The sequence below is a fragment of the Trichosurus vulpecula genome, chromosome 8, assembly GCF_011100635.1.
Source record: "Trichosurus vulpecula isolate mTriVul1 chromosome 8, mTriVul1.pri, whole genome shotgun sequence".
Classification (NCBI taxonomy): Eukaryota; Metazoa; Chordata; class Mammalia; order Diprotodontia; family Phalangeridae; genus Trichosurus; species Trichosurus vulpecula.
Genome location: NC_050580.1, coordinates 63730883 through 63755131, shown reverse-complemented (window position 1 = coordinate 63755131; position 24249 = coordinate 63730883). Strand labels below are relative to the sequence as shown.

The 24249-nt window shown below is 42.1% G+C and overlaps 1 protein-coding gene across 1 annotated transcript in view; it reads right to left on the bottom strand.

Annotated features, from left to right (window-relative positions):
• Window positions 1-4700: 4700 nt before the first annotated feature.
• LOC118828694 (heparan-alpha-glucosaminide N-acetyltransferase-like) overlaps window positions 4701-24249 on the bottom strand; it is a 378901-nt gene continuing 359352 nt past the window's right edge. Inside the window, exons 16-18 of the mRNA XM_036735519.1 lie at window positions 12030-12100; window positions 8022-8134; window positions 4701-4882 (exon numbers count right to left, since the gene is read on the bottom strand). Coding sequence (XP_036591414.1) covers window positions 4701-4882; window positions 8022-8134; window positions 12030-12100 — 366 coding nt within the window. The remainder of the gene's footprint in view (window positions 4883-8021; window positions 8135-12029; window positions 12101-24249) is intronic.

The following is a 24249-nucleotide window of genomic DNA, read 5'->3' as shown; positions in this document are numbered from 1 at the left end:
TATGAATGAAATTCTCATGTGTTGTCTAGTTCAGGGCTGTCCAACCTTAGGTTTTTATTGAAACAACAGACAATGTACTTTGATTTGCCATTTTAATGAGAGCTCTGTGGTAGCTGGGCTTTGTTTACTAAAGCATTTGTGTAAATTTCTATCCTTGTAGGCAGCCTTGTAATCACACTGCATGCCTCATGTGGCCTGTGGACCACATTTTGGACAGCCCTGGTCTAGTTCAAGCAATAATTTGTCTCCAATATTGGAATATTGACACCTAAAGCATGTGCCTCTTCTCTTATCATTTTTCCTTCTCGGATCTTGCTGTGAATCTTTGGTTTTGACCCTGCTTCTGTCTCCAACATGATCTCCCATCTCTGGTCTTTCTCAGATAATCAGCTGAATATCCAGTTGCATGCTTCATACTTCCAATCATGATGAATAGTTTTGACAGTAGTGAGATATACCATGCTATGGGCTATGGCAAACTGTTTCTTCACATTGTTAAATGCACCTTCTGAATAGTATGTCCACCGGAGAGCTATGAAGTGCTTCAGCAGATTGGTGATAGATACTACCAGGGTAAAGAACTCAGAGATGAAGCAGAATTAGTTCTTTCCCTTGCCTCTTCCTCCCTACTATATGGAGCCATATAGCATGGGTCCATAGGGACTCCCCACAGGTCCCTTTTAGGACAGTCCCAGGAACTCCATTCTCAAATTTTGGCAAATAGCAATTGCTGGAGGATGCTCAGACCAATTCAGTGTGGTTGGTGGAGTTCCAGTAAAAGACGAAGCTATCTCTATTCGCTGTTTCAGTAAATCTTGCAACAATAAATCCATGAACTTCTAAAAATTATGGGGGATGTCAAGTAACCAAAATCACATAAGCTGGTATTCATATGGTCCATACTAGGTGAAGAAGGCCGCCCTTCCTTTGTTCTCCTTTCAGAGAAGTGTGTGTGTGTGTGTGTGTGTGTGTGTGTTTTCTCATCTGAAAAATGGGCTTTGAGATGCCTTCCAGTTCTAGTTCTATGATTCTATGAGGTAAGGTGCAATCTCATCAATATCACTGTCCCTTCAAATCAGTGCCTTCTAGTTCCAAATCTGTGATCTAACATGAACTTCCTAATCCTGAATCTGTGTTCTGGCAAATAGTCTTCCTCCTTATCTTAGCCCTTGGATCATGGTGATCTGCAGACACCCTGCTATAAGCCCAATCCATCTTAACTTAAAAGTTTGTGTTTGCTCTCCTTCTAACTCAGACCCCATCTGCTCAGCTCCAGGCAAGATGCCCTTTATTCCCCTGTGCTGGTTGCCTTATCACAGTGCTTGTCAGTTCTTGGTCCTTGGCAGTACCTTTTCTCTTAATGTGTTAATATCATTGCAGCTTTTTTCTTTAGTCTCTGACCCTCTAAAAGTCCCCATGCCGGCAGAGGCCTCTACTGGAGGGTAGTACAGACAAAAATCAGGTTAACAGATATTTGGGTTTGTCTTTTTTATTTTTTTTAAATCAGGTTGCTCTTCTTCAGCTGAAATTTGCAGCTCCAGATCGGCTCTGTTTGCTCAGACTTGCTGACATTTCCGTGGTCTTTTATTAAAAAATCCGATTAACCTGCTGAGAAAGCAGGATGTTTGTCCAAAGCTTATGGACTCTCCCTTCTTGCCCATTCTGTGATGGAGCCTGGGTAACATCAGGTTTTGCAATGGCATGGCACCTTCTTGTGAGGACTTGGTTCCCTTTTTCACAAACAGAAACACTTTCTGAGTGGAGGAGAGTATGCCCAAAGATGGGAAAGACCCATTCCCTCTGAAGATTTGTGCTGAGCTACCCTGCTCATTCAGCCATAGAAATGGTCTTAGAGATACTTTTCTCCTCCTCATCTTTCCTCTCTATGTAATCTGTGACTGGTGATCCCTTTTAGAGAAAGAAGGGTACTGCAAAGGAGAGGGGATAGCAGTCAAATTAAGAGAATGTCCTGCATTTTTCACCATTCCTCATCCTCCAAGATCTAACCAAAGGATTCTTGAATATTTTCTCCTTGTTATTTATTTCCAAGGATGCCTACTGAATATACATCTTCCCCAGGATAAACAGATCTATTTTTATTCCAGAGTAACCAGAACCCACTGGTGAACTCTGTGTGTGTGTGTGTGTGTGTGTGTGTGTGTGTGTGTGTGTGTTCTTGCTAGATTGTTTGAATTGCTATTAGTTTGAGGGCATCTGGCAAACTCATTTCTACTTTTACAAAGATGGAGTTATTGGGCACTCTTTGAGGGATGCTCCAAGATCCCTCTAGGCTCAGTGAGAATTCTAACACCACAATTGCTGGTAGGTCTGAGAAAAGGAGGGCTTTATCTGGCTCAACAGGCAACAGAGGCATCCACTTCAAGGATTACAATTCATATTTATCTTAAGCCTTAATCAAATAACACAAGGCATCTTTGGCCCTGACATAATGAATGAATCACTTTTACTCACGTGGATGAACCCCCAAGAGCCAATATTTCAGCTTGGACAGAGATTAGTGAAATATATGTATATGCCTGTATAAATAAACACCTAACACTTTCTTCCCCTCCCCCAACTCTCTCCTCTTCGAGTACACACAGCCACTAGTAGTTCACTAGAGGAATGCTCATATTAATAGGCACTGAGTTCATGCAGAGACTGACTGCTGACACAATTAGTCATAATAATAATAAAAAGAAATCCACATTTCTGCAGGAAGTGAAAATGCCATTGGAATTTTAATAACAGCTCCATTTTCCTTCCCGTGAATGATTAACTGAAGTGGATTTCAGACCTGAGATGGGCCTTCATCCACTCAAGGCCCACAGGAAAACTGCAAGAACTAAGCAATAAAAGCTATTCAAACATCAGAAGTGACAACTGGCTGATGTAGAAGACACTGAACAGGGAATTAGGGATGAACTCAGGCCAGTGCCTCAGAGTCTTCATCTCCAACATCCTGCTGCTTCCTTAAAAGATGAAGGTTGGGGCTGGACTGACCCTTCAGCCTCCACATCCCCTGTGCTTTTTGCTGATATTTTCTCTTAGGGCTGGTTCAGACCAAATCAGACTTACGGAATGTCAGAGCTGGAAGGGTCTTTAGAAATCAGAGTCAAACTTTTTTTTATTTTTATTTCGTAGAGAAGAATAATAAAACTGAGAAAGGTTAAGTGATTTAACAAGAATCTGTTGGAGGATCTGGTTATGTTTAGTCTGGAGAAGAAAAGACTTGGGGTGGAGAATGAAGTCTCAGCTACAGTCAAACATTTAAGTAGTCTTGTGGAAGAGGATCAGGCTTGTTCTGCTTGGCATGACAGCAAGGACCTTGAGCAATGGTGGGGGCGACATAGAGGAGTAGAGGAGAGTAGCAGAGAAGCAGATTTCCTCTTGACATAAGCAAAAGCTTCCTAATGATCAGAACCATTCAGAGGTGGAATGGATTAACCTGGGAAGTAATGAGTCCACCCCACCTCTGCCACTCATAGAGGTCTTCAGGGGAAGTCTGAATGACTACTTGTTGGGCATGTTGTAGTGGGAATCAACTCTATGAGTACAGTTTGCCCAAGGTCACAAGCTCATCTAGGGGTAAAACTAGAAATAAAATTGGCTTTCTGACTTTTAGCCCCAGGGTCTTTCTACCATACCTGCTGCCTCCCTAAGTAAAGTCCTTTAATAGCAGGGGATAGAAGTCTAAGTAGGTATGGGGACCCAGGTCTGTGTATTGAATGAGTAGTTCAGTTAATGCTCACTGGTTGATCTTGTTGACAAGAATCATAGGAATCATAAGAATTGACAGGGTCCTAAGTACCTGCAGCAGTAGGACAGGGCTCCAGGAGGGCTGGAATTATACCCAAACCTTCAAAGAAAATAGTTTGTCTTCTTGGATTCAGCATCTCCATGAAAAGAGCATATGGGAGAGAAGTAGCTGGGAGCTTGCCTTGGCTGGGATACAGAGGAAAAGAAAAGGCTCAGATGTAGAAACCTGTGGCATTGTGGGAAAAGTACTAGATTTGGGGTCAGAAGACTCTGGGTTTGAAACCTGATTCTGTCATTTACTACCTACATGAGTTTGTACAAATCCCTTAACTCCTCTGAGCATCAGTTTTCACAATAGAAAAAAATGAGATTGGAATAGATGAAGTCCATGTCAGTTCTAGATCTCTGATCTTTTCCCTACAACCCTTAACAGAAGCTTTTGGCCTTGTTCCTAAAACAAGAAATGATTCATGTAATGCCTGATTCAGGTCTAGGATTCCTTTTGGAAACAGGTGTCTGGGATATTTCTGTTTTGCTTTGCGGAGCATGTTGCTAGGGGCTCTTTGCTAAAGAGGGAGCAGATGAGAGGGCAATGTGGTCCCAGGTCCTAGTGTTCTGTTCCTACAGGCTTAGTATTGCCAGAGCTAAGTCATCTGTACCTTGAAGCCCTCTATTCATTTCAGAAGTAGGAGCAGAGATCAGACTGGCTTCATGCCCACAAGACACTTTTTCCTGGAATGAGGCGTGTAGAAATGACAGCTCTTCTCTGCACAGATAACTCAATTGGATTTAAGGCACTTGGGGTGTGAGCCAAAGGCTCAACCAAATTCCTACTTGTCCTTTCCAAAATCAGCTTCCCCATGGCCTCAAAAACTGCTTTTTCCCAGTCAAGTGATGCTCACCCACAGAACCCTGTGCCCCCAAGGCCTGGCCCTCAGTCATCAGATCTTAAGGAAAATATTCTTTCTAAATAGCAGGAAGCCGATAAAGACCCAGATTGCTGTGCCCAGCAAGTCCTGGGCCAGGGGCTCAGCATGAGAAGTAGGTGACTTCATCTCCCAGCTGAAAGGGAAGTAGCCAGCCAGGAGAGAGTGTCCAACATAAATCAAGATGGAGTTCATTCCTGCAACAAGAAGGTAAAGAGACCAGGGCTTTAATTTACCATCTGGTTCCTACACCACTCCCTTTCCAAAGTCTCAGAACCACAAAGTGACAGCAACTTTAGCATCATCTATTATTTCTGCCCATCTGCAGGCCAGGGGAGGAAGGCCACTAGAGGAAGAGCATCCTAGAACCTAAATGGAATTTGACCCCTATAACCTCTAGCATCTGAAGAAAGTAGGGGGAAGACATGAAAGAGTTAGAGCCTGGTTATTTTCTAACTTTTAAAACTTGGAGTCAAAAGAATTGTTTGGGCTATTTGTAGGGCTGATGTATGATGTATGATGTATGAGACAGAAAAACCCCCAAGTGCTTATCTTGATGGGAAAGCAAAGAAACAACCTCCCAAAGAGGTGAGCTTTCCCAGTGGGGCTGCTCAGCTATAGCAGGTACCAAAGCAGGAATCAGAAGGATAGTTATTAGGCCACTTTCAAGACTGTCCTTTGAGATTCTTCATCTTGGTGCTTTCTATAATGCATGTGATTATCTTTGGCAGTCTTTCCTATTCTGGTTTTCTTGTTCATATTAGGGAAACCCAGGATTTCAAAGGGTGGGGGGCGGTGTTTCGCTTTCCTGCAGCAAAAATTTACTTGGAAATAGTATTACTTATGAACCTCTAGGAATAACAGTTAGGATAAAGTCCCATGTCTAATTCATAAGGACTGTGAATTCCTACTATAATCCAATCCAAAGCAATCCAATGCAATCCAAACTTATAGGAATGTATACATATACATATATACAAACTTATATACATATACATACACGTATGTATGTGCATATTGGGCCTCAGTTTCCTCATCTGAAAAGTTAAGGGGTTAAAATAGATGCCCTCTGAGGCGCCTTCTAACTAGATCCATAATCCCATCATCACAACTGGAGGAGCTCTTAGAAGGTCATCTACTGCAACCATCTTATTTTACATGTGAGAAACATGAGGGTGAGGGTGAAAGAGGGAAAATAGCTTGTCTAGGTAATAAGTGGCAGTTGGTACTTTGTGAATACAGCTTCTCCAGTTACAAATGTAGCACCATTTCTGTTCTGTCACATGGACTTCTTTTACTGATTCCTCAGGTTCCCATTTCTTTTTTGCCCTGGAATAGTCTGGGTATGCCCAATCAAGGAGACCAACACGTGCCTGCTTCCTCTTACCTATACTCTCTTCAGAGGCTCTGCTGTAAGGCTGGACTCTTGATTCTTACAAGCCCAGCTCATTTGTGAAGCTTTCACTGACTTCTCCACCCCTCAACGATAACATAGAATGATATAGCAAATATTCTATATTTTGATGCATCTATAATTTTATCTGAGTGACTGCTTTCTCCATGACTATAAATTATTATTGTTCTTGTTTAGCAAATGCTCTTCACTACTTCTTGTGGCTGAATAACCTTCTGGTTAACCTGGTGATGACCTTCTAAGAATTTAGCTGGCCTTGTCTCACAACGACAGACGCAAAGTCCATAACTGGACCCATGCTCAAAACTTTCCCAGTTTGGTAGGATCTAGAAGAACTTCCAGTCTTTGAAAATTCAGAGTCACATGTGTACCATGAAGAGGCATCGGAGGAAGACTTTCATGGAGGGTACATCTTCCATCATTAAACTGTACTTTGTCTTATTTTTTTGCCACTTGGGACCTAGCTGGCCAGTTCCAGTTGGGCAACTCAGCTCATCCTCTCCTCTCCTCTCCTCTCTCCTCTCTCGTCTCCTCTCCTCTCCTCTCCTCTCCTCTCCTCTCCTCTCCTCTCCTCTCCTCTCCTCTCCTCTCTTCTCCTCTCCTTTCCCCCTACATGAGGATGTTCTGCTCAAAGGAAGGGAAATTTTTGATAGCCAAAAGCTACCTAGTTAATTTGGGGTTTACTGGCTAGATTTCTTTCTCAAAGACAAAGCCTTAAACCCAAATCACTCTGAATTTCGGATATCCGACAACAATAGGTCACTGCGCAAGTACCACTTGATGGTTATCTTTGGGCCCTCCTGTCTCAGAGTGAATGCAAATAGCAACTGTTTCTCTTTTGGCCAGTAACCCTGAGTGTCTTCCTCTCCCAGTTTGATTTTTTTTTTTGATTAAAGGGGCCATCCCTTGAAGAGGCCTATTCACTGAATAGGTGTTGCCTCATTTAAAGTGACAGCCTGAAAAAACCTGAGCTTAAAAGGGCCAAGGTCTTCCACTGCATCCTGGGCCGTCTCTAGTTATCTGGATCAATATCTGACCACTGGACCCAGATGTCTCTGGAGGAGAAAGTGAGGCTGGTGGCTTTGCACAGCCCTCCCTCACTCAAATCAAAGTCAATAGCAAGTCATGTCATCACCTCCCTGATGTCATGGTCCTCTTGGAGAATGAAGGACAAATCACAATTTCATCTGGGCAAGGTAAGCTCTTTGAGGGTAGTAACTGTTTTATTTTCATCTTGGTATCTCTAGGGCCTGATACTGTGCCTGGTATATAATAACCATGCAGCAAATGCTTACTGAATTCCACCCCCACTCCTCATTAAATTATAAAAATTTTGTGAGTAGGGATAATGTCAAACTTTTCTGTATCCTCCCTTCCCTCCCTGAGTTGTATAGTGCAGAGTAGCCTTCAATCATTATTTGTTTGGTGGTCAATCACCAGCAAGGATACAGTCTAATCAATTTCATATACAGTATGACCTCTGGCCACCAAGACTGGGAAATATAAATTCTCCCTCTTCATTTTCTTTAGTTTTTATATTTTCACAACATTCTAGTGGATAAAGAGGTACTACCCATCAGATTTTAATTCTCACCTGAAGACAGGTTAGAAAGTCCAACTCAAGGTTACAGGTGTTTGTTAAATAGCTTCTTCAAAACCTCCCCAGATAATATCAAACTGCTTTGGTCCAACTGGTTACAAGTTTGACCTATTGTCTCGGATTTTGTCCTTCTCTTCCTACAGGTAGATTAATTGTTCCATCTAAGGGGAACTTGGACATGAGATAGAACAAAATTTTATGCATTAACTGGAAGCTGTGGGATAATAGATCCAGGGCTTCCAAAAGGGAAATTCCCCACCATTCCTACAAACAACCTAGAGGAAAGTCCCCATGTGCTGACACTTTCCCCCTTGCAAATCACCTGGGAAAATAAAAGGACAGCCACTCCACCATCCCCTCACATCAGTGATGTAATACAGCAGGCCCAGCAGGATGAAGGAGAAGCAGCTGGTGGTTGTGACAAAGGACAGAGACCTGGTGGGAATAGGAAATATAGATGTCAGAACTGGATACTACCTGGCCAAGCACTTGGCACTTTAAATGTGAAATTACCTACATTCAGTGACTCAGGATGTGATCCAAGTGTGGATCAATCAGGTGTGGAATGAATTGTTCCAGGTGTGTTACCCTTACTTCCTCCAGCTACACCATGAGCTTGGAAGCAGGCTTCCCATCTTTTTTCCTTTTCTTACATGCCCTACACCAATCACTGTCCCAAATATGGATCTTTGCTTATATCCTCTGTCCACCTGGAATCCACTTTCCCCCTCCCCCACCTTAGTTTATTGATATCTGACCTATCCTTCAGGGTCTATGTAAAAAACCCACCTCCTCCATGAAGAATAATTTGATACTTCTGCCTGTCTCCATCCACAACTGAATGTGGTCTCTCTCTCCTCTTAACACTCCTCTCTCTCAAAACACTTTCTTTAAACCTGTGCTTTTCACTACACGTATTTGTGCCTCTTTTTTGACTCCATTAATAGTTATAAACTACTTGAGGGCAGGGATTCAACTCAATTTAATTAAATTTACAAGCATCAGTGAATAGTCTACTATTTTCAGGACACCATTCCAGGCACTGGGGGATTTAAAAAGAGATAGAAATTAAATAGTCCCTGCCCTCCAGGAGTAAACATCCTATTGGAAGAATACAATACATGCACAAGTTTGTAAATGCAAAGTGTATACAAAATTTTCCAAAATCATTTCAAGACTTAGATGATAGCATCCAAATATGCTCAGGGATGGCACCTGACAACTTTCTGACTCACAAACTGCTTGGCACATAATAGATGCTGAATGAATGAATGAATGGTGGATCCCAGAATCCTTATGGGGAATCAGCCTCTAGGTACCTGAAGCAAGACAGGAAAAGGGATCTGAGAGTTCAAAAGATATGGTCTGTCTACAGTCCTGAAACTGCAGCAGGGGCAAAAAAAAGATTTACCTGTTGGGCTTGAGTTTGGCCTTGGATGTGGGACATGTACTTTCTTTGATGAGGTCGGCAGTGCTTTGTAGCCATTAAGCAATAACCTGGCTCCTCTCCAGCATGACTACATGTCATTTCATGGGGACCTCTGCAGCAGGCAGCCTTGGCTCTGATTTGTATCCACATGTTTTGTTCTTGCTACAAATTGTCATCTGGGGATGGTCATGATTATGTGCGTCTAGCACCATGATTTCCTGTGATGTAATTGGCTTCCTGCTATCCTGGGGAATGACCAATCTTTTACTAACAGGGGCTTAGGGATTACTAAATATAGGCCACACTCATTCACCTAAAGATTGTGCAAATGTTATATAAGTATATGCTCAGTGTGAGTGAGGACACACATAGGGCTTTTGCAATTCCAAAAGTGTTTTGTCATCTGTTATCCCATCTGACCTTCATGGTACTCTGTGTAAAATAGATTATTATCCTTATTTCAACAGATGAGGAAACTGAGGCTCAAAAATGTGAAAGTTCTGTAGTTAGTTAGTGACAAAGCTAAGACCAGATTCAAGATCTTCTGCCTCCCAGGCAGGTACCATGGTACCATAATACCCCATAGAACATGGTTACTAAAAACATGAGCTCTTTTTCTCATTTGGGAAGAACTGATGGGAGTTTCAGGAACTTCAGTCTTTGGAGAATAGGCATTTATCCTATAAGAGTGTCCAGTTTGGGAATGCTGTGGGAACTGGCCTCCTTCTGAGCCTGGAACTTTACTGGGAGCAGGTGAGGGAGGAAAATAATGAGTCTCTCTTGTTCTATCTCATTTGAGTTTCTCCCTCTCTCATGGACAACGTCAAAATTCAGACTCTCAGCCATTTAAGGACCTCAGGTCCTCTCTGCTTCTTACCCTATCCTGCCCCCATCCCCCAGATATTAGACTATTTTAGCAACTTGGGCCTTGGATAAAAGAGAGCTAAGTGTACTTTCTGGGAAAGGGATTGGGGCCTTTCCCTGTTTGAAATCCAAGTGAGGGTAATTCTCTCTCCCCTTCCATATCTGGGGTCTACTTCTTCTTGGAAGGTGGTGGGGAGCAGTAAAGGGAGGGCATTTCCCAACCCATATGCCTCAGGAAAAAAGGAACTTGTGAACCTGTCAGAAGGGCCTGGCAGGGAGGATGGAACTACATCACAGCTTAAGGTCATGTCAGGGCCTGAACATATTTCATTACAACACTTACCCCTGCTCTCTTTCCAGCTGCCAAAATATCTGAATAGAGCAAATGGCCCTAGTGGTTTCTTGTCAGTATGCATTAACACCTTCTTCCTCTCTATTGCTCTTAAGAGGACTCATCATTTGCTTCCCATTTCTTGGCTGAGTTTGTCCCCCCTTTCCCACTTTTCTGTAAGATGCAGTGATCAGTTACTGTCCCAGCTCTCCCAGAAGGGCCTTCACTAGCATGTGTGAGTCTCTGCTGCAGGCTGAGAGGATCTATATACTGATTTGTCCTACTACAAGGCCATCAAGAGCTACATCCCGTGTTTTAAGGCTCACACAGCAATATTATGCCAAGGGATGGTGGAACAATCTAAATTTCCACATCTCTTAAAGAAGTTAAGGCTACATTAATGAGAACTGTGCTTTTTTTCCTGCTTTGGGCAAGAGAGACAAAATAGGCTGAAATAGTCGATGAGAACACCAGCCTTTTCCAAAAGGTTGTGTTTTAGTACTGGGAATCTGCACAGATTAGGACAGGACTGGGATGATGTGAAGATGAATGGGGTGACATATCTGACTTTAGAAGAAAAGTCTTTGTGAAAGTCCTACCTTTAGTTATCACTCAGAGGCAATTCTGAGTGACACTGGGAAAGAGTTCTGCAGGTTAATTTTCCATGTGGCTGTTAATAAGGGAGCTTGATGCCTAGACATTTAATTACATGTGAAGCATTTAGCAGAACCTCAAGTAAAACCTTATTACAGTAGCAAAGTCATGAATGCAAAAAGATGCTACCCCATGGAACACGGTTATTGAAAAACATGAGCTCTTTTTCTCAATTTGTAGGAACTGATGGGAGTCTCAGAGATTTGAGTCTCCGGGGAATGAGCATTTCTCCCATAACCACATTTGTCCAGTGCTATGTAATTTGCAGAGCACTTTTATGGATACAAAGAACATCCCTGTGAAGTAGATCAGGCAAGTATTACTATCCCCATTTTACAGATAAATAAACTGAGACCTAGAGAGATTGGTCAAATTGCCTGCAGGCATAGGGCAGAGTTAGGAATAGGATCCACATCTCTCAATTCTTAGAAGAGGACTTTTACCTAGTTCTTGAGTAAGAAGCCAGCCTAGTAAGTCCCTCCCAATCTTTTTTAGCAATGGAGAGGCCAGGAAAATAGTATCATCTAGGACATTATGGAAGGAGCATTGGACTTAGAGCCAGGGGAGTGTGGTGTAGTGGAAGGACCACTGGATTTCAACAAACTTTTTGTTTGTTGATCAGGAGACCCTGGTTACTAAGATGAAATTAAAGAATGAATCCCTTGCATGGGAGTAGAAAAACACCGTGTTAGCTAGTGGATGGAGGGGGAAGAGACAAAAGCTTAAATAGTCAGGGGGAGAGGGCAAAATGTACTTAAATAAGTAAATACAAGGAAATATATCATGGAGGAAGTGAGCCCTGAGCTGTGCTTTAGAGCAAGATGAAAGTTCAGAGGCAGGAATGAAAAGGCTATTCCAGGCATGGGTCAGGATGCGTGCAAATGCAGGGAGCTAGGGCTGAAATTGGATGTCTAGTTCATGGGGGAAGCAAGTGATCCAGCTAGGCTGGAAGGCAAAGTAGGCAACATACTACACTTCTTTTTTCTTTGCCTAAAAGTTGTGATAGTCCTTCTTCTCATATGATGTCACTGGATAGATTCAAAAGCGCTTACCAGAGGTTTTTATTGACTGGAATAAATCCTTCATTCTGTGTGCCCAGTGTTAGGATAGCCGAGATAATCCCCTGAGAAATCCAAAAAGAAGAACAGGTCAATAGCTGGCTTTATAGAAGCAAAAGACTACTTCAGGAATCATGGAAATTGGGGTGGAGTTGGCCTGTGGAGAAGGTGACAGATGTCCATGCTGGACTCTTAAGTGTTTTCATTGATTGGTGAATTAAGAGGGGGCATTGCTTAACAAGAATGTAAGCAGAGACACGGTCTAAATCAGGGGCCAACTTGGATTAGCAAATATGGTTCTAGGAAAGTCACTGCATGTCACAAAGGACATTCTCCAAAGAGGAAGCCAACGATAGAAGGATCGAGATTTCTAAATAATTTTCTTTTGATTTTAGTGCTTCTTGGCAAGTGTTTCTGATCATCTTAGAGCCACTTGTTCTTTTTTCTCTTTAAGTACACTCTATATGAAGATTTTCAAATGAACTGAGATGCCAAAGTGGAGAGCTAAGTCATTTTACGGAAGTGAGGGGCCTAAAATTGAAGGTATATTCGGTCTGCTCTAAATTATGGAAACTCAAAGAATCTTAGTACTAGAAGATACTTCTAGGATCATCTAATCTATCCCTCTATGGTAGGGCCCATTAAAGACTGTCCCCTTTCATTTCTTAGTGTCCAGGCCTATCTTTATCTTTGTCCTGTGATCCTCCTTAGGGTAGGTATTAGGTTATATGTGCATCTTAGAATTTTGTAACTGCAAGGGCTAACCTTCCTTGGGAAATGGAAATGAATTGCCATTGCTTGTTAGAGAATTTAGAGAATGTTAGAGAAAACATGTACACACATATAGAAACAGCTTTATTAATAATTGAAACCTTATATCTTCATTTTGGAATTTTTGTATATTGGAAGTTTATGTCCATCTTCCACCCCTACCCATAAAATCTGAGTTAGTATTCATAAGTATAAACCCAAAGGAGAAAACGGAACACTTCTGCTAAGGGTCTCTGTTGTCTCACTTAAGAGAACAACCCAAGGCCAACCTCTTGGTAATATCACTGGCGATTTAGAGACAGAATTTATTGATTCCTTCATTCATTTGTTTGTGCTCAGATTAGCTGTTTACTATCCTATCCATACAATTTTAATTGCTTATTATACTCTTGCTTTCACCCCTAAACCTATAGATAATTGGGTTCAAAGAACCCCACAGATAAGATCTTTAACAAAACTCTTGTTAGCAACCTTTAGTAGACACCAATTCTGCGCCTCCTCAACCAGTTACAAAGCTCAGAAAATTCTATATCAAAGTTCTGGAAATGGGTGTAATAGGTGACACTTTGCTTCCCCACAAAGTAGCACTCTGGAACCTACTTCTCTCCAACAAAAGGTTATCCCTAACATGTGATCCTGACGAGATGTGGGTTCCAATTCTATCTCTGATACTTACTAAGCTGTGTGGCCATGAGAATGGAAATAATAATGGTTGGGCTGCCTACCTCACCCGGTTGTTTTGAAGTTCAAATGAGCTCATGTAAATAAAGCGATTGGCCAACCTTAATAGCAAACATTTATACGGTGTGTTGGTTGTTTCTTTTGAATCTCACAAGAAGCCCTTTTAGTCATGGTAGGAATTTATGCCTATTTTATAGGTGAGGGGTGTGACATTTTACACAGTAATCCAATGACTTGCCTACTTTACACAGTAAATGTGAAAGAACTAGTACTCAGACTGTTACTTGGTTTAGTCTTCTTTCCATTGCATTGTGTGCACAGCCTAGAATGATGGTACAAGAACAGGAAAGGACCTCAGAGGCCACCCAGTCCAATTCCAACACTTTACAGCTAAAGAAACTAAGGAAACATAACATAGAGGGAAAGTAGCAAGGCTTGGATTTAAATCAGATTCTAAATCCAGCACTCTTTCTACCACACCAGTAGATCACTTAATAGATTGTAGATCTCAGTAGATCAGTCAGTAGATCACCAACCATCTCATAGAATCACTGGGCAAAGTCTTGGAGTCTCCATCTCTTCATCTGTAGAATGTTTGACATCACCTCCCCCTGCTCCATCTCTCTGTTGCTGACACATCTTCTGGTATTATTAAAAAGCTGAGGTGTGGAAAGAAGAAGGTGCAAACTGAGCCGATGAGCCAGGGGTAAACATGGCCCCGGGTAAGAATTCACTATTCCCCACACTGTGCCTTTGCAATGCTCTGGATTGCTTTGCAGTTTCCATCACCTCCCTGTACCTTCAGATCTCCTGCCCAAGCCAGCAGTTGAGGCAACATGTGTTGCCTTTTCCTCCAAACTCCAGTCTCTTGAGTTTTTTCCCTTGGTCCTTTCCAAGTCAGCATGTTCATTCTGCTCTTTTGAAATCTGGATTTATGAGACGATCTTTTCCAAACACCAAATGACAGAAACTGAATAATCACCGGGGCCAATTCAGCAAGGCCTAACTGCAGCTGCATTTCTATTCCTCTCCTGGGCACAGAATGCTTACTCGATGTAGTTAATGCAAAGCTTTTACTAGCTCAACTTATGGTGAGATTTAGAGAAGTCTGTCTGCCCTTCACCTTTGGTTTCTGTGGAGGGGTTGCAGCCAGCAGCCTGTCATCCATCACAAGAACTTCCAGCAGGAGTGGGGTGTGGAAAGAAGGTCAGGTCCCTTTGCCCAATAGTCACTATTTTCTCCTCTCTCCTCCCATTTGGGGGGTGGGGGTGGGGGTGGGCCAAGGCTGAGCATCTTCAGGAAATCCAAGCTGTTAATTGATTCTGCCTGCTAAGGGCATTTGCTCTTTTCTCCCTCCACCCCCAATACAATGCTGATAGCTGCACAACAGCCTGGGCATGTCACAGCCTGGATGTGTCACGTGCCCATGTTGAAAACTGCAGATACCAACTTGAAATCTAAGGCTTTCATGATGTGGATGAAAGGCTGCCTGGTGGTTTGAAATTTGACCTCAAATACACCTTGAAAATAACAACAAAAGGCACCGAGGAGGGAAGAGGGAGCACAGATACCTTGTAATTACAGACCAAACAGAAACAACTGCTTGTGAGAACACTGGCCATGACCCTTATCCAGCCCCTCTTCACCTCTCATATGAACTATTGCAGTCCCTCCTAATTGGACTCCCTGCTTCTAGTCTTTTCCTTCCCCAATGCATCTTCCTCACAGCTGCTGAAATAACCTGAAAGCATAGGTCTGACCGTGTTGTTTCCCTACTCAAAAGCCTTCAGTGGTTCTGTATTGCCTGTAGGATACAATACAAAATCCTTCCATTGTAATTTCAACCCCTTCATAGTGTGGCTCCGGCTGACCTTTGCAGGGTTGGTTCCCATTACTCCCTTTCACATACTCTGTGCTCCTCCTGAAGTGGCTTCTTTGCTGTTCCCCAACCTGGCATTTCATTTTCCGTCTCTCCCTTTGCACAGACTGCAATGCACTATGTCTTCAACCAGATCTCTTGGAATGCTTAGCTTCCTTTAAATAAGAAAGGCCTTTCTTGATTCCTCCTCGAGTTACTTTATATTTATTTATCTTGCATGTTGTATCTCTTCCCACCCCCATAGAATGTAGGCTCCTTGAGTTCAGGGACTGTTTTTATTTGTCTTTATTTTCCACGGTTTTATTTATTTATTTACTTTATTATATTCATATTTATTTGTCTTTGTTTTCCAAACTTAGAAGTACTTTGTACATAGTAGTACTTAATAAGTGCTAGACTGAATGGGCTTATCATTAGAAGGGACTATAGGGACCACTGCAAAGTCAACTCTTGGAAATCTAATTCTATGAATTTTGTAAAATCTTTAACATGGGCGAAAAGGAATAGGAAATGATGGCAATAAAAAAGTGTATACTTAGGGATAGGGCAATGGAGAATTAACCACTCTTCTGTGTTTGCTAGGGCAGACTCCCTCCAGCAAAAAAATGCGAAATTGGAACAATTCCTCAGTGCTTTTAAATTCTCTGTTCCTGCCATTTAATTCCCTTGCTAATACTGCCCTTTGAAGTCCCTCTCTATCATCTCTCTTCACCTTGACTCCCAACAGGACAATTTGTAGAGGAGTTTCTTGCTCAAGTTTGGGTTGACCTAGATGGCTTTATAGTCTTTTCCAACTCTGAGACCCTGGGCAATTCTGTATAAATCATTGAGTCCTGAACAAATATACAATATTATAATGACTCATCCCAGGAAGGTTTCCATTATAAGATAGCTCAGGGACTTACATTAAAGGAACTGATGTCTACAGGTTGCTAGGGGAGTAGTATTTGACAAGCAGCCCTGTCTTCTGGCCTCCTGAAATCACATTTTGGAGGTTGCTACCTACACGGAAGAGAAAATAGCATATCCCAAAACAGACCACTTACCATTTGATTCTTCTTGATCTCCTAAAAGAATTGCAATTCAGACCTCACTGGGACTGATCATCCAGGGAAATAGGTTTTTTCTCTCTATCAATCTGAAATAACTGAGAAACATCTAAGTCTGATGCCTTGATTACTTTGACTATTCTGGGCTCAGTGTTAGAGAGATTAGATTTACAAGGAGGAGAAGAAAGGAGTTTGAAGCAGTTGCAAGAACAGTTGCGTGAATTGATGGAGACACAGATACATATTATCTATATCTATATACATATGTATATTACATACATTTATGATATACATGCTCTCTAGTCCCATCCTGACACTGAAAACTTGGATGAAGAATCATAGAATCTGAGCATCATGAGGGACATCAGCAGTCATTTAGTTCAATCCTGTCCCTAATGTAAGAATCCCCTTCCTGGATTCCTTAGAAGCTGTTATCTAGGCTTGAAGTCTTAAGCATGTCCACAAATAAGCTGCTCACTACCTCCTGAGGCTGTCCATTCCATTTGTGGACACAAATCCTCATATTAAGCAGAAATCTGCTTCCATATCATTTATGCCCATTGGTTCTAGTTCTCCCCTTTGGGGACAAACATAAAAAGTCAAATCCGTCTTCCATATAATAGCCCTTTAAATATTTGATGATAACAGATACATATTTTATTCTAAATTTTTCTTCTCTAAACCAGTTATCTTCAGTTGATTCATCCATTCCACCTATGATATGGTCTATTTCTCCTTGCAGCCTTCCTTTGGCTACTCTCAAGTTTGTCAATACCTCTCTTCCAGGGTAGTGTGCAGAAGGGAATACAATACTCCAGATGTGAACAACTGCTTTGTTATAAGCAAAAACTATTATGGTGCAAAATAGATTCCCTCATTTAGTTCCCATAACAGCCCTGAGAAGTGGCTACTAAAAATATTACTGTCCCACTACCATCTCCATTTTATGACGAGAAAACTGAAACTCGGAGTATCAGGTAACTGGCCCAGGGTCAGAGAATTACTAAAGGAAAGAAGAGCCAAATCCAAGTCTTCCTTACTCCAAGACCTCTTTCCACTGTCACTTGTGTTTAAGGGAAATGTGATTACTCTCTTCAGATGACTTTCTGACCAAATACAAATATCCATGCATTAAGAGAAAGGAGTAATTATCAAATTTATAAATAGCTCTTATGTTTACATTTCTAGATCTAAAGCTCAAGGTTTTTGTTTGTTTGCTTAAGAAAAGCTGGGTGCTCAGCTCAGTATTGTGTAAGCATAGGAAAGCTTGCCTGGGCTTGCTTTCTTGGTGTGAAAATGCAAGATTTATCAAGTTTATGCACATTTTTGAAATCCAAACACAGGTTAATTTACTTAGATTTTTGAAAGCAGAAGCGTAAGGGAAAAAAGATAATTCATGAATTATCTGATAGATTCAAAAAGATATATAGAATGAAACATTACAAAAGATATAGAAACTTGAAGGAAGTTTAGAAGGGGACACGGATAAGCATGGGGATATGGGGATAAAAAGGGGACACACATAAGAAATTATCATGTGAAATTTAATAGATATATTTAAAGAAAAAGCTGTATACAATAGAGATTTGTGGTGTCATAGTTGTTCACATTCAGGGATGTTTCTCGAGTTCATAACCAAAAAAAGAAAATTTTAAAAAAATATTTAAAAAGACAGAGATGTTAGAGGCTCTCTATTCGTGCATCTTATCAGCTTCCCAGACTAGCACCTAAAGAGGATGGGTGCTCTCTCCATTTCTAGCAGCCTCTGTCCCAAGAGACCCTTGGAAATCCCCTAAATCTTCCTGTCTTCCAGGCTGGTCTTTAGAGGAAAGAAAGAACTTTAGAATGTGTGCATGTTCCTTCCTCACAATTAGGCTAGATTATGAGAACTAACTCAAGTGGGCTTTCTATATCCCTGCTTACATTTCCTTGGCACGCCAATAGCTTGCTGAGTGATGCCTGCCAGAGAAAGAGTTATGTAATTCCAAAGAGGAGTTTAGAGACCCCCACCACACAGAGTAGGCCTGGCCCAGTTTATCCAATGGCTTCATCTTAAAGATGAGGCAACCTGATCCCAGCTCATCCATCATGGCTAAGTGTTACTGACAATCTTACTAACAACCTACTCCCTGGCTCCCTTGCCTGCTCTTTCCCCTCCTGGCCCATTATGGGATCAAAACAATGGGATCTATTTTCATGGTGGGAGCCACAGCTGCCCCTTGTCAAGTAGAATTAGTTTTGATTATGAGTCATAACTTTGTGTATTTATGGATGCTTACTCTGAGAGAAGCGATTTGAGCTGTTGACTGGGACAGGCATAGGGACTTAACACCTAGTCAAGATTGACTATGGCATTTTGGAGTTGGAAGTGATCTCAAATGCCATCTACTCTTACCTGTATCTATATCCAAGGAGCAATCCCCACTGCAAGATCCCATTTACCATTGGCCATTTAATTGTCTCTCAAGGCAATCCAGTGTGCTTTTGGATAGCTTTATAAGGAAGTGTTTCCTTCTATCAAGTCAAAATCTGCCTTCCTGAAACTTCTACCCATTTTGTTATCTGTACCCAAACACAACATCCCCCCTCTTCCCTTCAAATGCCTGAAGACAACTAGAGTGTCCTTTCTCCACAAACCACCAGGCTTTATTTCTAACAAACTGAACATCTCCATTATTTTTTTAGTTGATGATCTTGTGGATCAGCTTCCTTTCCTTTCATCATCCTGGTCCTTCTCAGTATATGCTCCAGCTTGTCAATGGTTTTCCTAAAATGAGACTCCAAGAATTGGATATGATAGCCCAGATGTGGTCTGCTCAGGGCAGAGTGCATACAATGAGGCCATCACTCCATTTGTGCTTGACATACAACTCTAATTGCAGCCCAAGATTACATTAGCTTTTTTAGCTCTAATGTCATGAAATCGGTCCATATTTGGTTTGCTCGTATTAAATGACACAGTCAATATCTGAACCTGGTTTCTCTGAATCCAAATCCAAAGCTGCATCCCTTTCCAACTGCACCATGACAGGGCTTGTAAATACTTATTCCCAAGGAAGCGATGGCAGGATAAAGACATAGGGATGGAACTGGGCCAAGGCATGTGAGGAGGCACAGAAGGAGGCCCATGCCCTTGGCCATCTCTGGCCCTCCTTTTGATGTGAGGAATCAGGGCTGCCCTTAGCCTTGTAAAGACTACGGTGTTCCCACCTGCCCTCTCAATGTCCCTCATCTTAACCTTGAGCTACCCCTCCCAGATGCTTAACCAGAATCCTCTTTCCATTGGCCTTGCTCTCAGCTGCCAAGGAATCCCCCTAAGATTTGAGCCACTTCTGGGAAAGGTGACATTTTAATAGGAGACCGAAAAGTCTTTATTCTCAAAGGAATGAATCTCTAAAACAGAGAGAAGGACATACTGGTGACCAGGAGCCCTAATCCTAGCTCTGCCACTAATTACCTGTGTGACCTTGAATAATTCTCTTCACTTCCCTGCACTTTTGCTTACTTGTATGTAAAAGCAGGGGAAGTGGAATAACCCTTGCACAAAGCATATTATTAACTCTCCAGGTCGATGCAAATGAAAACTACTTCTATTACTTAATTCTGAAAAGTGAGGGGATTGATTGGCCTGGGTGATTTTAAAGGTTCCTGCCAGCTCTGAAAGTCTGTGTATTTCCTGCCTTTTGAGACTTCTTACACTTCCCTTTTCTCCACACACTCTGTGATCTAGTGATTCTGGCCCACTTGCTAGTTCTCAAACACAGAACGCTTTATTTCCCCTTTCCATGACTTTGACTGGCAGTCCCTCATGCCTAGAATTGTCTCATTCCTCACCTGTATCTCACAGTTTCCCTACCTGCCTTCAAGATTCAGCTCAAGTCCCATCTTCATAGGACCTCCCTGATCCCCCATCTTGCTATTGTCTTCTCATCTGAGATTATCTCCATCTACCATGTCTGTATCTTGGATGTACCGAGTCATTTAGAGTCTGTGGGCCCCATTAGAATGTGAGGGACTGTTGCTGCCTGTCTCTGAATCCCTGGCACTTAGCATGGTGGCTGCTCATCGTAGTTGTTGTTCAGTCATGTTTGACTCTCTGTGACCCCATTTGGGGTTTTCTTGGCAAAGATGTTGGAGTGGGTTGCCATTTCCTTCTCCAGCTCATTTTATAGATGTGGAAATGGAGGCAAACAGGATTAAGTGACTTGTCCAAAGTCACACAGTAAATTATCTGAGGTTAGATTTGAACTCAGGAAGATGAGCCTTCCTGACTCCAAACCTAGCACTCTATCCACTGTGCCGCCTCATTACTTGCACATATTAAAGGCTTAAATATATGTATATGTATATGTATATGTATATGTATATGTATATGTATATGTATATGTATATGTATATGTATATTATATATGTTGAATAGATTGTATCTCAGGGACCACAAAAAAGTGGTACAGCAACCATCAGGAAATCCTATCTCAATGCCCTTCAAATGATATGACATCTGTCGCTACCTACTCAGCCTTTTTGTAAGAATTTTTTCCCTTCTCAGTGCCCTCATGCTCTGTCATCATGTCTACCTGGGCCTAAGTGTTTTCCCCTCAGGCTTTTTTATTTCTTCTCTGGAGGAGTAGTATGGCAAATTAGGAAAAGCCCAGCATTTGGAGGGCCTGAGGTTCACTTAATTTCTCTGAGACTCAGTTTTCTCATCTGTAAATTGAGGAAAATGGCAGGCTAATTAATCTCCAAGGTCCTCTGTAACTCTAAATCCTTGTCACTGTGAAAATGTCTTGGAAAACATTAACAGTTATGGTTGGGCTAGGCTGAGCTGGTCACAGCTTTTTCTGGGATTTTTGTGAGTGGAGTTGTTGGGCCCTTGGCAAAATCTTTTCTGTAGTTCTCTGACAGGCTGAGAAGAGGATTAAGATTTCCAGAAGACTGATCCTGCCCCTCAGGAAGAACTTGGGCCAAATGGGGACAATGGCTTTTTCGATCCTTCTTGTTTTCTCTGTCTCTCATCCAACCTCTTAATGCCATGTGTTTTTAGTCTTCATGGAAAATTACATGAGGATTTCCAATTTCCACCCCCATGTCCCCTGTGTGTCTCTCTCTGCCAGTGGGGTCTTTGGTCAGCCTGCAGCTCTACCTCGTTCCCCACAAACCAAGGGCTGCTTGCAAACCTATAATCTGATTAAGCTGATAAAGTGGAGTCCTATTCTCTAATCAATAAATTTGGGCTGAAGAGCCATAGCACTCAATTTTCTCCTTAGTTAGCTTGATTGCTAAGACTACTAGAATCTGTCCCACTGTGGGCCCTGCTCAGGAAAGAATGGGAAATTTAACCCTTCATGATTCAGGTCTTCTCCAAGTCTTAAATGAGGGCTTAGGAGTGGATCAATTATCTACTGATTCCAGGAGTGAGTAACCTGGCGCCTCGAGGCTATGTGTGACCCTCTAGGTCCTCAAGTGTGGCCCTTTGACTGAATCCAAACTTCATACATTAAAGGGCTGCACCTCTGGGGCTAATGTGTCTGCACAATGTGAAAGAAGTTCAGGGGCAAGGTGTCAGGGCCAGGAGGTCTCTGTCTTCCTGGAGGGGTCTCTCTCTCTGATTCTAAGAACCCCAAGATAGGTCATGGGTCCCATGAAAGAAGAAGCAAAAAGCATCACAGAATTTCAGAGTCAGAGGATCCTCAGCAACCATTTGGTCCAATGCAGACCCTTCAAAAAAATCCTACTACTCCAGTGATGGGAAAGTCACTATCTCCTGAGAAGGCCCAGGCCACTTTTGGACAGCTCTAAATGTTAGGAAGTTTTTTTTGTCATCGAGCCTAAGTTCTTCTCTAAGCTCTCTTCCCTGACCCTTTGCACCTTGTTCAGTTATCTCAGTGTCTAAACAAAATAGGCAACTCCGTTTCTCACGAAAGTACTTCGCATTCTTATGGATGGTAATGAGGCTGTAGGCTATAGAGTTTCGAGCTGGAAGGGACCTTAGAAGCTAGCTTATCCAACCACTTCATTTTACAGAAACTCAAAGGGGTTAAGTGGCTCACCTGGGCTCTCCCAGCTGCCACGTGTCAGAGGCAGGATTCAGACCTAGATCTCTCCCAGCTCAGCCCAGGGTTCCATCTTGACACAGACTCTGTAGGTGTTCCCTGTTCATCTTGTCATCTCTGTGTTTGCTAGTCTAGCCCAGGATTCAGATTTTAAAAGGGACACCAAGGATAGACTGTGACATCTTTCTCTAGTAATGATAATTAATAATAATAAACTGGAAGGCACTCAGAGTAGGCTAGAGGACCTTCGGATCATGCATGCCACATGAGGATTGGATGAAGGATAATAATAGTTATCATTTCCATAGTGCTTATTACATATCAGGCACTGCGCTAAATGCTTTACAAATATTATCTCATTTTATCATCACGGCCCTTGGAAGTAGGTGCTATCACTTTCTTCATTTTACAGTTGATGAAACAGAGGTAAACAGAGGTTGTGACTTGCCCAAGGTAACCCAGCTAATAGGTGTCTGAAATGGGATTTGAACACAGATCTCTGTGAATGTAGTTCTAGTACTCTATCCATCGTACCTGGGATCTAGATATGTTTAGCTAGGAGAAGTAGAGGTTCAGGGGGGGGACTCTGTGAGCCTCAGCTTCCTCATTTGTAAAAGGCTATTGTGAGACTCACATGGGATTACTATATGTTAAATGCTTTACATGCCTTAATGCATTATATAAACATCAGCTAATATTACTTGTTTAACTAGCTTCCTCTGGAGAGAAGGTGGCCTCATCTCTTGTGCAATGGGCCTGGTTAATAATGACAACTGAAGGAAGTGGGGGTGTAGGCAAGAAGATGACTGGCCAGAAGATTGACTGAGCTAACTTAGGCCAAACTTGTCTCTGTCCAAAGAAATCTCAGGTCTCAGGATTCCCTGATGTCTCAATGATTTCCTAACACCTGGATAGTTCTGCCACATCTGGAAACAGGGTGGGGACTTGCATACTGGGGCAGTCAGTTCACATCCCCTTGGTGATGGGAATGGATGATGTGAACACAGATTAGGCTTCCTCTTGGGAATCTCTGGGCTTAGGTAATGTGGAATGTGGCCAAGTTCCAATTACAGAGACCTAGGACATCAGAAGGAGAGAGCCTGCTGTTTCAGAAAGCCAACCACATCTTAGAGGTACCTCTGCTATTCTCAGGGAGGGGTTGCTGCTCGAATCTCCAACTAACAGAAGACCCTTAAATGGATCCTCAGTGACATATTTGGTCTTGCTAAAAAGTGCAATGGGAAAAGCACTGATTTATTGAAAAACTGAGTTTTTAGCTGGGCTCTGCCTTGCAGTAGCTGTGTGACCTTGGACAAGCCTTTAAATCTCCTTGAGCCTCAGTTTTCTTACTTCCTGCCCTGCCTCCATGGACTTGTGAATATCAAAGGAGATTATGCATTCTGTGAGGTCAATTATAACACCCTCCTATGTCCAGGGTTAAGGTTGTGATTGGCTCTCCAGGAAGCAGAAAGCACTCAGATAAGTATTCAGTGATGAATGTCTTGTGGGCAATGTAGGGTGCTGAAAAGAAGACTGCCTTTTGGGGTCAGAAGAACTTGTTTTGGATATCCCCCTGCCACCCACTAGTTGTGTGTCCATGGGCAGACAGTTTTAGCCCTCTGAGCCTCAATTATATAAATAAAGTATGATACTTTATATAAATAAGTATGATACTCATTCTACCTTCTTCCCAGGGCCGCAATAAAGAAAAATGCTGAGTAAATCTTAAAATACTACATAAATGTGAACTATTATTATTGAGAGAAATAAGATTTTCTACT